The 15550-nt window shown below is 31.6% G+C and overlaps 2 protein-coding genes across 3 annotated transcripts; both read right to left on the bottom strand.

Moving 5' to 3' along the window:
* Positions 1–329: 329 nt before the first annotated feature.
* On the bottom strand, positions 330–7755 carry LOC114375259 (homeobox-leucine zipper protein MERISTEM L1-like). Of its 2 annotated transcripts, XM_028333035.1 has the most exons (13): positions 7559–7755; positions 7032–7322; positions 3732–4012; positions 3484–3601; positions 3171–3359; positions 2642–3076; positions 2443–2544; positions 2094–2294; positions 1819–1993; positions 1470–1741; positions 1291–1386; positions 806–1207; positions 330–713 (listed from the first exon to the last, which is right to left on the bottom strand). In XM_028333035.1, the coding sequence occupies exons 3-12, from the start codon at positions 3965–3967 to the stop codon at positions 833–835; spliced, it is 2199 nt and encodes a 732-aa protein (XP_028188836.1). In that variant the 5' UTR covers positions 3968–4012; positions 7032–7322; positions 7559–7755; the 3' UTR covers positions 330–713; positions 806–832. The 2 variants fall into 2 exon arrangements, with proteins under 2 accessions (XP_028188836.1, XP_028188835.1); XM_028333034.1 differs by having other exon boundaries at positions 7032–7755.
* A 4156-nt stretch (positions 7756–11911) lies between these two features.
* On the bottom strand, positions 11912–14591 carry LOC114375952 (COBRA-like protein 10). The gene is made up of 2 exons (XM_028333829.1): positions 13780–14591; positions 11912–13380 (listed from the first exon to the last, which is right to left on the bottom strand). The coding sequence occupies exons 1-2, from the start codon at positions 14321–14323 to the stop codon at positions 11969–11971; spliced, it is 1956 nt and encodes a 651-aa protein (XP_028189630.1). The 5' UTR covers positions 14324–14591; the 3' UTR covers positions 11912–11968.
* Between the last annotated feature and the right edge of the window lie 959 nt (positions 14592–15550).

Below are 15550 nucleotides of genomic sequence, written 5' to 3'. Positions count from 1 at the left end.
TTAACTATTCATGCGTGCATTATACAACAACTAGGTTATGTAGTCGTTTAAGTATGTAGGCCTGTGAGTTATCCTCGTGGGTCTTGCTGGTCCAGGTTCGTCTCTATTCAATTGTGAGTTGAACTCGGGACTAGGCTCGTGTAAGTTGCTCCTGCTATCCTCTCCTTGTGGGTCTCTGTTGCTATCACTCAGTTCTTTTACCTTACATCTCTTATCGTATGACAAAATGGAGGAGACAAGTTTATATTTAAATTTCTTCTGTCTTAATATAAAAGAGAAAAGCTAAAATGTAAAAAAAAAAAGAGTTTTCATAATAAATAAAAAAAGACTTTGTGTAACTGTGACGGCGGTAACATCTGTGACAACACTAGAGAAAGAGATGAAGTTTACAATACAATAGGAAAAGTCAACATAACCACACTTAGGAAAGTTTGCTCAAGCCTACAAATACTACTCCAAAATTCTACGCTAAAATAAATAGCGAGTCCGAAATTTGCAGTTTTTCTAAGTTAAAATACTACAGCTGGATGGAACCATTTTAGTCTTCAATTCATAAGTGAAAGTCAATACCCGAACCTAAGATTCTTCAAACTCCTAACGTTGAAGTGATACTCCGAGGTGCGTTCATTGACTTCTTGCCCTTGTTTTGGAAACGAAATAGGCACCACTCCAAGCTCGATCATTACTTTCTCTACCTTAATTTGCTCTTCTGACTACAAAAAAAGGAAACGGTACCTTTCAGTGACTTGTTCTAATGAAATGAACTTTCGCTCCTAAAACTGCCACTGTAAATGAATTTGATTACCATGTATATGAAAGTTCTGAATTGAAATCAGGTGTTGTTGTTGTCACGTATGACTGCAACTTTGATCCTTTCAACTGTGCACTTAATTAAACTGTTAACAGTGGCCACTGAACCCAGAGATAACTTTGCGGTTGGAGCTGAATCAACTAAGATCTGGAATCCAACTGTGAGTAGAGAACCTCCAGATCCAACTTCATGCATGGGCCCACCATTTAATGCAGGAGGCCCATCAGGAAGAATAGCAAAGCCCGAGGGGAGCAGGGCAACATAATCTGGATCTCCTCCACTCAAGACAACATTCATAGCAACAATATCCACAGGAGCATAAACTACATATGAGCCAGTAGAATCTGTGCAACTCTCTTGAAGTATCAGCATATTGCTTTGGCTTGAATTTGCACTCTACACAAGGTTTTTACCAAATATGTGCCCGTCATGAGATTTATGCCAACAATTAATTACATACATATATAGCAGGAACTTACATTGACTCGAAGTAAAGAGACACAGTTGCCGGGATCACGACCATTTGCTATATGTGCTAATTCTTGAACTAGACCCCCGTTGGATAGAATGTCCCACTGATAATTCAATTGAATATTATTGTATCAGCTTCATGGATGAATATAGCAAGCAGTTATTAATAATAGATAGAGATAGATACCTCATTTCTTGAGTTTTCATCACGTAGAAAATCAAAAACCCTATTTGGAGGAACCGGAAGCCAGAAAGAAGTGGCAGCACTGAGCACTATACCGGGGGGCCTGCCAGGTTCGTCGGTGCTCTTTCTTGTCATGACCCTTACGTCATCACATCCGGTTGCGGACAGCGTTGTCCAAGCATGTGCAGTAGAAGCACCAACACCAGTGCAATAGCTCATTACCATTCTCTCCGCCAGCTTCATCATACTTTTCCTTCCCTCAGCACTCGTTATCACTGCATGCATATATATATATTTGAGATTAATTGGAAATTAACAAAAAAACAAAATCACACTCCAGCCGATCACATACCACATAGGTCCCCTGCTGGAATGTTGTTGGCCATTGAACTGGCAAGACGTTCGCATTGTCTGTCTAATGTAGCTACCCAGCGTTTAGCTCCAAATGCCAGGCCCGAGTTAACCAGAGGTCTATATATGCTATGCACCGCTCTATCATCCACTTCTACATGTTCAATCCATGTAACCTGATCGATCCATGAGGAATAATATATAATAATTAATAAAGCAAGACAGCAACTCATTAACTTATAATTCATCAAAGAAAATGTAATAATTATTTGTGACCTTGGAGTAACCATTTGGCAATTCTTGAATTAAACAACCAGAGGGCCTTCTTCGGCTTCTTGAGATTGTATTGGGTCGCAGATTATCCAAGGAAACATCCACCACTGCCCATATCCCATCTGGTTGCTGCTTACAGTACCTTACGAAATAGTTCTCACGAGTAGGAACAAGTGGTGAAGGGACTTGGAACTCAGATGACATCTAAACACAAAAAAGCAAAAAACACTTTGTTAATTAAGAGGTGCTAACAAAGATATATTTTTTGTCCTGGTCGAGGGTAAAGTTATCTGTCAACAACACCGGGTCATGGTGTAGAAGAAAATATATAAAAGGGGAGAAAAATGCGTACCACTTGCAAGGCTCCGTTGTAGTTTCCTGCTACTCCAGTTGAAAGGACTTCAAGGGTCAACGCTCTCGAGACAATACCGCAAAACACAGTTGACCATTGGTTCTGAAAACCAGTGAGTACCCATCAATGTCATTGTCAACTCAACTGTTTCACTGATTAAGAAATCGTAAGCTAGGAACATTATTTAATTAACACTCACCACGTCCATAAGGATATCAATAAGGTTAATGTGATTCATGATGACCACCACTGATTCTCTTGAAGCTTCAGATCTCAAACCCAAGGGTTTGGGACCTAAGCCTCTATTAGGGAAAGTCCTCAAGTATTCCTCTTCATTTAGAATCTCAGAATGGTGGTTGCTGGGGACCCACAAAGGGTCTCCAGCCTGAGCTAGTCTTGTGAGTTCCTCCATAGCTGCAACAGCAAGCTCCACAATCATGGGTTTGTCAGCATCAGCAGGAGCTGGGAGTGACCTAAAAAGGTCACTCCCTCCATACATTTCTCCTACCGTGCCTGACTGTGATCCATACTTACCAACAGGCACGTGGTTGTTATTCAGAGATGAAAGGTTGGAGTACGAAGAAGTCACTGGCTTTCCAACGTACTTGGCCGCAATTCCTGAAATCCTATCAATCTGAAGTAAAAGAAACTAACTTGGTTATTTGATTAAGAGAAAAAAAAAAAAGGAACAAGGACGCGTGTTAACTAACGAGTTTCTTTTGTGGTACCTCTTCTCTTAACCGAGCATTCTCAATCCTCAAGTGTTGCTCGTCGAAGGACATTTCGCCAAGAGCAGCTGAGCCTCCGCAGTTGGGGCATGTAGCATTGCTTAGGGCCTCCTTGTACCTGTTGTTCTCAGCGCGAAGCTTTTCATTTTCTGTCTTCAAAATAGCATTCTCATTTCGTTCATGTTGAGTCTACATGACCGGCATAAATTAACAAAAAGTATATGTTAGTGGTGCAACTTGAAATTCAAACAAGGCAACCATACTTCAAAGTTCAATCTAATATAACTTTCGTCTCTCTCTCTCTTTGACTTACCTTCATCTGGGTGCGCTTGTTTTGGAACCAAAACTTGACTTGCAAAGGCTCTAACCCCAGCTCACGGCTCAGCTCTTTTCTTTGCTTGTCATCCGGGTGAGGAAACTGCTTGAAGAAGCTGATGAAAGTAAAGTAGAAAACAATATAATACCAAGTAAGCAAACATATATGCTATTATCATCAGATATGATATATATAAAGAGTCATGTGTAGGAACAAATTAAGGTTTCATATAAAATATCACGTACGCTTCCATTTCTTCTATTTGGCGCTGTGTGTGGCGGCGGTAACCCTTCTTTTTGGGTCGCGGGTTGGGATCTTGGTCGTCGCCAGAAGGAGCGTCCATGGCGTCAGTGATAGATTTGGTCTCGTACTCATCATCTCTGCAGGCCTTTCCCAAATCACTCTCAGAGCAAGCAGTAGTCTTGTGGGGTGACATATCAAGCAAGTGAGGGTGAGAATCAAACATGTTTGCGTGAAACATTCCTTAAATAATTCGGAAGCCGCAATTTTCTTCTCTAGCTAGTCTCTGCCAAACCAGGAATTCTAAAACATTTAACTCGCCCGACGGAAGCAAAAATGTGGGAAAGCAAGAAGTAGGCTAGTTTGTGTAGCCCTATAGCGAGTGCCCTTAAGAATATTTTTTGAACAACTTCAATAATCAATATAATATACGTTAGAAGTTTAATACATTGAATGTTCATAACTACCTAAGGTAAATAGTTAATATTTAATATTTTCTTGACAGATAATATTTTATATTTTTAGTAAAATAGTAAATGAGCAATGCTATTCTTAATTTTAAATTAATTATATTTTTCTAATATTAACTTTCTATAAATTTTTAAATTGTATTAAAATAATAAATATTAAGAATCCAATACTTTTAGCATCTAAAAATATGAAAAATATAGATATTTTTACTTAATAACTATCAGTAATAATAAAAAGAAAACTATGCATCTTATTAACTATTACCCTCAAATTTCTTAGAAATTTTTAAACATATTCAATTAAGGATGTACCTAAAAAACATATTCAATTAAGTATTTAAATTATTTTTTGTAGAAGTAAATATTAAATACATTTGTATTTCTGACATATAATAAATTCTCTCATCTCAATTAATTTTTCCAATATAATAACTTATTTAGAGGCAATTTAATTTAAAAATAATCAAAATAAAAAATTATAAATTGAATCTTATATAAAAAATAAATACTAATACTTTTTATTGGAGAATTTTTTTTACAAGGATAAAACAACTATCACAACTCAAATTAAAAAGATTACTAATTAATGTGCTTGGTAGTGAATACCATAAATGTTAACATCACTTTCTTTAACGCTTTTTTTTTTAATATTTCCTTAGAATTTAATGAAAATCATCATTTTTATTACATTTTATTTTTCATACTCTCTCCTGATTTATATTAAATAAAAATTAAAACCTATCAAAATTGTTCAATAAACTTTAGTCAATCGTATATACAAAGAATCTTTAAAGGAGTGTGCCAAAGAGAATGTTCCTAGCATTCCAAAAAATTATGATTTCCTATAAATTTCAATCAATTATAAAAGAAGTATTTTTTTTAAGGAAATCATCAAGAGTTTGTTAAAAAATGTCTTCCTTGCATTTCTCATACAACATTACTCGAATTCAATTTATAGTGAAAGACTTAAAGAGGAAATATAATCGGTATTGATTAATTAGTATAAAGACAAAATATAATCGGTATTGATTAAAAGTATTACATGTATTTTTTAACTAATATCTTTTTCTAAATTATTTATCAAATTAATTGTTTTTTTAATATTTTTACGTGAAGGTGTATTGGTTGAAATTGAAAAAAGTGTTACCGTACAAAAAAAGTATTAAATGAAAAGAATATTATTACCATACGAAAAAAGTATTAAATGAAAAATAAATATAAAATATTTAATGTTTTTAAAATATAAAACACATTAAATACTCACCATATAAAAAGAAAGTAGTCAAGTCAGTTAAGTCGAATGATTGAGCAAGATGAAAAAATAAAAAGAAAGTAGGAAAATTAATATGGTAAAAAGTCTTCAAACACCCAAATTTAATTGATATCTTGAGAGATGGAAATAAAAGAGAGAGAAACATCGATATGATAGACAATGAGATACTAAAAGAATGATAGAGATAAATTAAGAGTGTTAATAGAGTGTTTGATATTTAAAGATGTTAAAATATAAACACTGAGAGAATATTAAATAATTTAGAATTATTTATTAATTGAGTAGACAAATGGAATTTATTTTTTGTTTTAAAACTACAAGTTTAGTTTACACAGAAATTTTTTTAAGTTTATGATTATTATGGGTAACAAAAGATTAGATAGAAACATATTAATGTTCTATTTGATTTAGAAATAAAATACAGAAAAAATAAGAAAGAAAAAAAGAAAAAAAAATTAATAGAGTAGCAAAGATGCGTTATTTTGATAAATGGAAATAACAAAAACGCAGAGAATTTTTTTCTTGTAATTACTTAGATAAATAAATAAATATTTCCAAGATGTTGGTCGAAGTTATATTTGACTCAATTCCTTTAAATAAATAAAGTCTTAGATTTAAGATTTGTGGATGAAAATTGATTATTGGTAAAACAAGTAGATATTTTATACCAATAACATGCTAACTAAAAAAGGTATAGGATGATCCTTGAGTTTGATTTAATTTGCATATTTAGAAAAAGGATAAAGAGTTTAAGTTATTCTCGATGCTTATGGAAACACCAAATAGCCAAACACCTTATAAAAAGTTATATTTTTCATTCTAATAGAAAAATATACTTATCTTTAAAAATAAAATTGTTTTATATTTAACTATTTTTAAAGATATATATATTAAGAAAACTAAAATAAAAATTAGTAAGAGATCATTTTTCCCCTCACCCATTTCATGCCAATTTGGGGAGGTAAGGAATTTATTTTTCTCCTGGGCCTCACAATAGAAACTTTTTTTCTCTCTAAAATAAACATTAAAAATTAACACTTTCTTATCATAAAAATAAAGAAAGAATAAAATTCTTACAATAAAGTAAGTGAGAGAATGAGAGTTGTCTCTCACATTAATAAGATCTTAGAATGTGAGAAGTCTAACTTAATCCTAAAAATTAACTTAAGGAATAAGAATTGTCTCTCTCACTTATATATTTTAATGTGTGATTATTTTTAGTCGAGATGAAACGTAGATTATTTTCAAAAAAAAAAATTTAAATAAGGTGAGCTTCAACCAAAGCCATGACACACCTAAAAAAACATTTTCAGAAATACTTGTAGATTGCTAAAATACCAAACTTTGTTGGCAATAAAACATTAAGATGAACATATGTGATAACAATAGCAACTGTATATATGTAAAAAAATTCTAAGCCAGAATGACTTTTCTCCCCATCGAGAATGAATAAAATGTTAAAGTTTTTCCATTTAATCAACTTGCTGTTTTACTCAAAAAAGAAAATTTGTTGTACCTCTGTTTAATTATGAGAGAAAATAAGAAATTAAGGAAGTGATCACCTGATAGATTAACCACGAAGACGACTGCAATATAATGAATCAACCGCTTTCCATCTCTAAAGTTTGATGGGACTTGCAATTGGGATTTATGGAACCGCCACGCAAAGCAAAAATTGATAATAAAAGCATCCAGGCCCCTCGTGTCGCTGTTTTGTCTCTGATCGATCGATTTCGAGCACTTTCAAGTGTTTGTCTGGAGATTCATTCTTATGTTAAGGTTGCAAGAGGACACTGCTGACTTTCCCTGGCCTTGGCCTTACTACTCTTATCTTACACGCAAAACTTGCAATGCTAGGGAAATCAGAAAAGACAAAATAAGGGTAGAGTGTTGAGTCAGTGTGAAAGGTTTGACAAAACAGATGATTACTATAACGCTTGTCAAGTAACCAATTTCAATGCGGGGGAACGTAGCCGTTACCCCTTTCTCTCACTCGGAAATTAACTAAGCTAAGCAAAGCAAGTCAAAGCTAAAATTAAGAATGCGTAGATGCAAGAGGGGGCCTTAAGCGTTTGAGAGTGGAATGAACCTTAATTAGTTATGTTGTTGACTGAAACGGATGTGTTGTGGGTCATCAGAGAAACAAGAATGTGTGTGGGGAATTAGGGAAGTGAAGGAGTTGTTGATGGGGAAGTTGTGAGTTTAGTGTGGGCCAAAGCGAAATAGAGATAGAACCAAACGACGCAGGAAGAGATAAAATGAATAAGTAGAACAAGTGGGAGAGGGTTTGGCAGCATGAAGTTATTGCAGAGGGTGTAGAAGCATTTATGGAGGGATGACTGGTGTAAATTTAATTAAATGGTTATACATGAATAGAAGAGAGTTAGAGCGCGATATCGTTCCATGCTTTAACTTTTATTTTGTGAGCTAGGTCCAGTGAAGTGACTCTTATATTTCTCAACCCTAGCCCCTTACACTGCCTTCTACTCTTGCCTTTCAAATTAAAAAGTTAACAAGTATTCACGGTCTTGCTAATTGGTGAGTGTTATTAGGTTATTGGTTAAAAAATTAAAACTTAATTATTGCTTTAGTTCTTGAATTTGGAGTGTATTTTTTTAATCTCTAAAATTTAAAAATATTTTTTTAATCCTTAAATTTTGACAAATTTATTTTTTAATCTCTTACTTATAAACTAACACTGTATTATATGGTGGTTTTTAACACTTTGTGATGGTTTTTTTATTAAAAATTTAAGTAGTTAAAAATTATCACAAAATATCAATTTACATGGCTCTGACTAAAAAGAATAATTTATCAAAATTCAGAAACAAAGAAATAAATTTAAAATTTTAAGGACTAAAAAAATCACAAATCCAAAATTTAGAAACTAAAATAATAATTAGTTAAGCCGGGCTTAAAACTAGTTTTGATAGTAAAGATTAATTATTATACTTATTTTACAAGATGTTGAAATGAGTTTGACAAAAAAATGGATTGATTCTGTAAATTAAATCATAATATTAGTTTATTTTAAATTTTCATTTTGAAACTATTACGAAATACTAAAAAAATTTCACAAAGTACTAAAAATTGACATAAAATATCAATTTATTATGTCAAAAAAAAATCATTTGTCAAAATTCAGAGAATTTTTTTAAAAAATTTTAAAGACTAAAAAAAATACACGACTTAAATTCAGGGGTTAAAAAAATAATTAAGTCAAAAAAAAAAAAGAATACGAGAGCGTAAAAAAATCATGACAATATAATTTTGTGGATCACAATAAAAAGGGTTAACATTAGCCATAATTAAAATATTTATAAACAAAATGTTTATTGTTTATTGGTGTTAAATATTGATTTAAATATATTTACAATAGAAAGACTCTATTTTAACATTTAATTATTTCGTAACAATTTTATAAGAGTTTAATTTTGATACAGTATATCGTTATTATAATTTTTTTAACAAATGTATTAGTATATAATCATAATGAGAGAAAATTATCTTACATACTATTTTTATAAGAGAAAATTATTATATATTGATATTATGCAAAAAGTTTTATATATTCATTTAATTAAACTCATCATATATATTAAATTTATTGACTTTTCAAATAATTATTTTAAAGTAATTCAAACGGAATTCATGATTGGATGATAATGTAAAACTCTTGTATACTATGAGTGTATAAATATTAAACTCATTTTATAAGATAAAATTAGTCACTAAACAATAATTATATTTATTTAAATTTGATTCTTATATAATTCATTAATAGTAAAAGGATTTAACAATATTTTAGAAAATAATGTCATTTTAATTAACATCAGATTTCTGATTTAAATTAATTTGTTGATTGATTTAGTAAATACAAGATGAATTGAATGATTAATATTTATATCATTAATTCTTATTTTTCTTTAGTTTCTCATGAATAACAAGTCATCTACAAATTAACCGCTCCCTTTTGATCTTTTTATAAAATTCAATCAACTAATTCATAAAGATTAAAAAAATAATTAATTAAATTAATAATTATATATTTATTCTAAATTTATATATTATTTTCAAAATTACCTATAATAGTAATGAAACATGTCCTTATTCTTTTTGTTTAGTATATTTGTTGTCTTTATGTCGTTTAATTAATCTGTAAATATGTTTATTGCTCTACCTTTTATTGTTTATAGATGTAAAGATAGTACACAATAAGATTTCTGTAAATTCTCTACATATGAAAAGGAAAAAAATATTAATATTCTACCTATTGGTCATCCTAATTTCAGAAAAATGGTTCATAATTAATAATGTTTTCAAAAAAATATTTAATGCAAGGAGACTTTTAAATTTCTTCTTATAAAAGAAGGTTAAATTATAATTTTGGTCATCCTAATTTTTCAAATCCATGATTTTAATTCCTAAATTTTAATTGTAATTTTTAGTCATCTAGTTTCTCAAATTTATGATTGTTGTCTCCTGAATTTTAATTATAACATTTGATCCTCAAATCTTATAAATTAGTGATTTTGATCATTCTGATAGATTATTAATAAATACTTATAATTAATTGAGTTATTAAGTTAATTATAAATTAATCAAAATCATTAGTTATTAAAAAATTAAATAAAAAAATTATTAATCCTAATTTTTCACAACATTATGTTCTTCTTCTCCGCAAACACTTTTTCTACTTTCATTTTCCTACGTGACTCCACTGATAATAATATTACATTAAGATTAATAGTCTTTTATTAAAAATTATTTTTGACGATTAATAAATTTTATTTAATTTATAATAATTTAATATCTCTAATAATCACAATTATTAGTTAATAATCTATTAGGGAGACTAAAATTACCTATTTATAAAACTAAGGAACCAAATATTACAATTAAAAATCAAAGAAACTAAATGAATTTGAAAAATTAAGCAAGCAAAAACTGCAATTAAGCCTAAAAAGAATCATGCAAAACTTCCAATTTGATTCTGATAAAAAAGGCTACAAAGAATATTAACTATTCAGAATAATAAGTCATTTTTTTATTATTATACATGTAATTATTACTTGTAAAAAGAATTCTTCCGCAATTAATAAATAATTTCATAAACATGATGTTTATTATATGCTATAAAAAAACCAATTAAGTGAACACGTAATTGATTTTTCTTATAATATTAAATGCATTTTAAATATATAAAAAAGCTCACTTTTTTTAACTACTATAATAATATATAATATATTAAAATTAAAATACACTCTAACTAAATAAAATTTCAAATAATTTTTTTAATAATCACACGCAATGCAAGTCAATGCACCAAAAAGAAACACTGATATTCTCAATAAAAAAGGCTTCTCTATATATATGGAAGCTTTATTCTTAACAACGTCATTTCTTCAATTTCAAGTGTTGATATACCAAAGGCTTCAATCAATTGGATGTACTTTTATAGATCTTAGTTCACTACTTTAGCTATGCATTTATATTTCATTGAACCATTTTCTGGTCGAGCAAGTGCTTCAAAATAAATTTTGAACCTTTTCTTTGTCATTAATTTGATGTTAGGATAAAAAGTAAAAGTCATAGAAGCAGCTTCAATATATTCATTGGTTTAAATAACATTAATAAAATTATATGCCGCAAATTTCATATGCAGAATCCAAGCTGGGTAGATAAATACTTAGATAAAATACTAGCAAATTAGTAATAGAATGTCGTAAGCTAATTTTTATGTTAGAAGCATTCTTAATGCTCTTATCATGTAAGAATGCAGAGAGATTACAGATGGTCTAACTAGTGGAGTTCATCATGCAGAGGTTCACTGTCCAAAATTTCCCTTTTATGGTGGTTGTTGAAGTAAAATTTATAACACTTTGCAATTCGTCTAGTTATCTGTAGAAATACTTAAATAAAAAACGTGCATGTTTTTCACTCCGCAAGCTGGAATATTAATTGTCCCCTGTATTGAAGCTTCAACCATGATCACTATGCCAAATCATACATTTAGTTTTATAAATGGGATGAGACATGATCCATCCCTTCAAGCTTAACTGATTGTAGCTAAGAATAAAATTAGTAGAATTGTGGTAGTGACACTGACACCGCAGTAGATTTTCATTCCTCTAGACACCTTATCTTCAGGAGGTGACGTAGAATTTACAAAACTATCTAATAGGTATAATATAGGAACAATTTAGAAGTTGGCTTACGCGTGTGAATAATAGTGAATGAATATTTATGACTAGTTGTTTTGATTAGAAATTATTAAATTGGTTTTAACATTGAATTCAGTATTAGAGACGAAAAAGTTCAACTTTAGCTTTTGGCTTTGGTCGTCCAATTTTTTGTTTTAGCTGTTGCAAGTTTTCAATTTTCTACTCTTTTTTTTTCTATAGGAGGGAGATGCAACCTAACACGAGAGAGAGAGAGATTAAAAAACAAAGCTAGATTCATAAACCTGTCTAATGGAACAGTTCTTAACATTATTATCTTAATACAATATTATACTCATTGTAAAAGCTAGGACTAAAGCTAATAGTAGGTGTAGGTTTAATGAATCTGCATTATGTTGGTTTCCATTTCCCACAGGGAAACGGGTAGGAATAGAACACTCTTCACCATTAAAAAAGACCCTTGATGGGAACCCATCTCCTTTTGCAATTTTCATGCCTGGTGCAAACTTCTTAGTAAAGGAAAGAACAGATTGTGCTTTTCCGGGCACCTTTGGGTTTGTTCCATTGTCTAAAGCTAACAAAAAGTTTGATCCTTGTGTTCCTTGCAAGAAAATAGTATGATTGAGCTTCGGAAGGAATGTTCCATTAAAAGAATAAACTTTTTCGTAACCAAGAGCAGTCTTCTTCTTGAATTGCAGTGCAGTGAACCAATTCTCAAAATTCGTATGCTGCCAATTGAACATAGTGATTCTGGCACTCCACCCACCTTTGAAGTCCGAAACTACATGCCAGTTTATGCTAACTCCACAGTTGTCAGCACATGGTAATTTTGTTGGGACTTTAAAATGCTTTAGTTTGGCCCAAGCAACTGTCTTTTTTGTCCTATTCTCAAAGGGTACAAGAAGAGCTTCTGGAGGGAGAAGCATTGCTGGTGAATTCGGATTACATCTTCTGTTATTTTCATCACAACCACAGGCACATGTGTTGCAAGGTACTATGGACTCATTGTAATAAGCAGAGAAAGAAACACAGCAGCGAGTGCTCCTCTTGGTTGGCTTAGTGATATTGCAGACTATTTGCCAACTTGAAATGGCAATAACCGTTGCTTCAAGTCCCCTGGGATCTTGAGATTGTGCAGGATCCACTCTAATAGGTGCCCCACATCTGTATTCCGGGTTGAGAATGCCCGTTATTTTCCATTTCTCTGGAGGGAAAATTGCTGTTTTGTTTAGATCAGGTGGAACTTTGAACACTTGCATTTGGAAAACAGACTTGGATTTGCTTGGATCCATAAGGATAGGTAGAAGAGTTCCGTTTTTGCAACAGTGAGGTATCTTTCCAATTTCAGTGTCATTAGCTTTCTCTGGAGGCAAGTCACTGATTATTGGATTCTTTTGACAGTTAACGACTTTAGAAAAATCCATGTCCTTGTAATACTGTCCTGCAGCTCCATAGATGCAACCTGAATATTCTATCACACGTGTGAAAGCACCTTTCATACTGTATATAAACTCCCCTCTTGTCCACTCCCAAGTCAAGTTCCAATGATCCAGCCGTCCCAAAAGGTGATTGTTCTCCATGGTCACCTCTACCATATAATTATTCTCATACACTTGATTCACGTCATAGGATATGGTAAGATCCCCTTGTTGCCGTGGCAAGAATTTTGTCTTCCGTAGTACAGCCTTGAATTTAGGGTCTTTTTTACAACACGCATACATGGAACCCTCTGCATGTGGACCATGATTCTACTAGTTAGATTAGAACCCAATGAAGAATACAAGTAATATCAATAACACACCATATACATGAGTTAATAATATATTCTTAGATACATTTTTTAAAACACACTATTTTATTATTTGAAATTTATTATAAATCACAAAAATTATGCAAGTCGCATTCCTCATTTATTGATCTTAACTAATGATTTTATAGTTTTTAATAAATTATAACTAATAATAATTAATAGTATATTAGCAAATGTAGATTAAAGAAGACATTATTACATGATCTCATCAGCTCATCAATCAAACTTGAATCATGCAATAATTTGAGGTGTTAGAGAATATGCTTTTAGAAGTAGTGCAAGCAATAGATAAAAGAGAAAAACAGGAAGACTACTCACTACGGGTAGTTGGTAGGGGGCACTTGTAACCATCATTTACCAACTTGATGGTTTTGGGCATAGGAATAGTAGGAGGCCTTACTCCAAACTGGGTGCCAATAAGCTGGATCATGGCTGAAATTTGGGTTAAATCTTGAGCTGTGTTGATGGAGCTATCCAAATCTGGCACAGAAGATCCAACAAAGGTAGTGCCATTTCCTACCAGAGCAGGGAAGTCAGTTCCATCGATTAGATTACCTCCGCTGGCAGAGATTAGAATCTCGTCATGTTGAAAACCTATGAACAGCCTCCACGCCTTAACCACGTCTTTGCCGGTGTTGAGAACTGTTGCGGTGGAATTGAAGGCCCAAGACTGTGCCGTGGCATTCTTCACGCGAGGGAATTCTTTTCTTCGAGTGAGAAAGTCATAGGAAATGAAAACCCCGTTACAAGTTTCTGCTGCTGGAGGCAAAGCCTCGGTATCTTGAGCTTCACATTCATGAATATTTCCACATGAAATCAAGAATAGCAGCACTAATGATAATGATAGCAATGGACTAGGCATGTCCTCGAGTTTGCAATTGCCTTAATTAGTATGATGAAAGAGAGAGGCTGAGCTTGAGCCTCATTGTTAGAGCAAAAGAAAGGAAACAAGGGTGTAGGAGTGGTTGGGAAGTCTAGGTCATGGATTCATAACAGTAGGAGTAGAGTTACGGTGAGATGCATGGAATATCGAAAAATGAGTGGAGAATAAGTCACAAAGGAACCTCAACCTCTAAGTGTGCGATGGATTTGGCGGAGGCAACGACTAAAATCTCTATTTTTGCACTCAATTGCCCTCACTCCCACTAAAGTATAACATTCTTTCCTTATTACTCAATCTTTTTAGTTGCTATTTTAGATGTGTTAGATAAGAATTTTAACAACATGTGAAAAATATCAAGAATTTTCAAGAATGCAAAACAATAACTTTTATTGCGTTGCTCAAATTCTACCAATAAAATGATGTACTGTCAATTATTGTCCATAATTCTTACCAAACATCCAAATTTCTTTGAAGAGTAGTTCAGTGTTATTTAATTTGTAAATTACTACTAGGTTTCAGTTTTTTTTTTTTTGTGGTTTTTTCACTCTTTTTTTTCAAATAAGAATATCCTCTGCACGTGGATATAGTTATTAGATTCTAGTTAGTGATAAATGAGTCTCATGTTATTGTTGTTATTGTTAATATAATTGGTATAGGTTTTTTTTTTTTTTGTCTAAAAACTAAAAAAGATCTTGTTAAAAAGATTTCCTAATAGGTTTTGGTGGGTCGACAAGGGATTTCCTACAAGGGTTTTGGTGGCCGAAAATATTGCTTAAGTTGCTGGCGACAAATATCTACCCCCAAATAGTAACAAACCGATTTTTTTTTTTTTTTACGGATTTACTACTAGAAAATCAGCTTTTGTATGAAAAGTGCACATTTTGAGCCCAATTCCCATAATGCTGCATGCTGAAGCTGCAGATGGCATCTAATAGGCCTTTCTATTTGCACTCTTTTTTTCTCACTATATCACCCTTTCTTTTGTCATTTCAAAATTTCTAAAATACTCTCACTCTCTTTTAAAAAAGGATTAAATACGTTCAATGTTTCTATATTTTGAAGTGTTTACTTAGAGTTAGATGTATTTCAGTATAAAATATTTTATGCTATAAATTAATCATAAATTGTCATACAACTAAAAATCGTGACTTTTATGGTATTTATTTTAAAAATATATTTAAGTTATTTTTTCTAAAAAAAATTACA

The sequence above is a fragment of the Glycine soja genome, chromosome 11 (genome assembly GCF_004193775.1).
Source record: "Glycine soja cultivar W05 chromosome 11, ASM419377v2, whole genome shotgun sequence".
Classification (NCBI taxonomy): Eukaryota; Viridiplantae; Streptophyta; class Magnoliopsida; order Fabales; family Fabaceae; genus Glycine; species Glycine soja.
Note: the sequence above shows the minus strand (reverse complement) of the source record. Positions and strands in the feature narration are given on the sequence as shown.

Coding starts and splice junctions, on each gene's coding strand:
- LOC114375952 (XM_028333829.1), bottom strand. CDS start 14,323: ATGCCTAGTCCATTGCTATCATTATCATTAGTGCTGCTATTCTTGATT. Junction 13,381..13,779: donor CCCCCTACCAACTACCCGTA/GTGAGTAGTCTT, acceptor GTCCACATGCAG/AGGGTTCCATGTATGCGTGT.
- LOC114375259 (XM_028333034.1), bottom strand. CDS start 3,967: ATGTTTCACGCAAACATGTTTGATTCTCACCCTCACTTGCTTGATATG. Junction 2,545..2,641: donor TTGATATCCTTATGGACGTG/GTGAGTGTTAAT, acceptor ACTGGTTTTCAG/AACCAATGGTCAACTGTGTT. Junction 1,994..2,093: donor TGCCAAATGGTTACTCCAAG/GTCACAAATAAT, acceptor TGGATCGATCAG/GTTACATGGATTGAACATGT.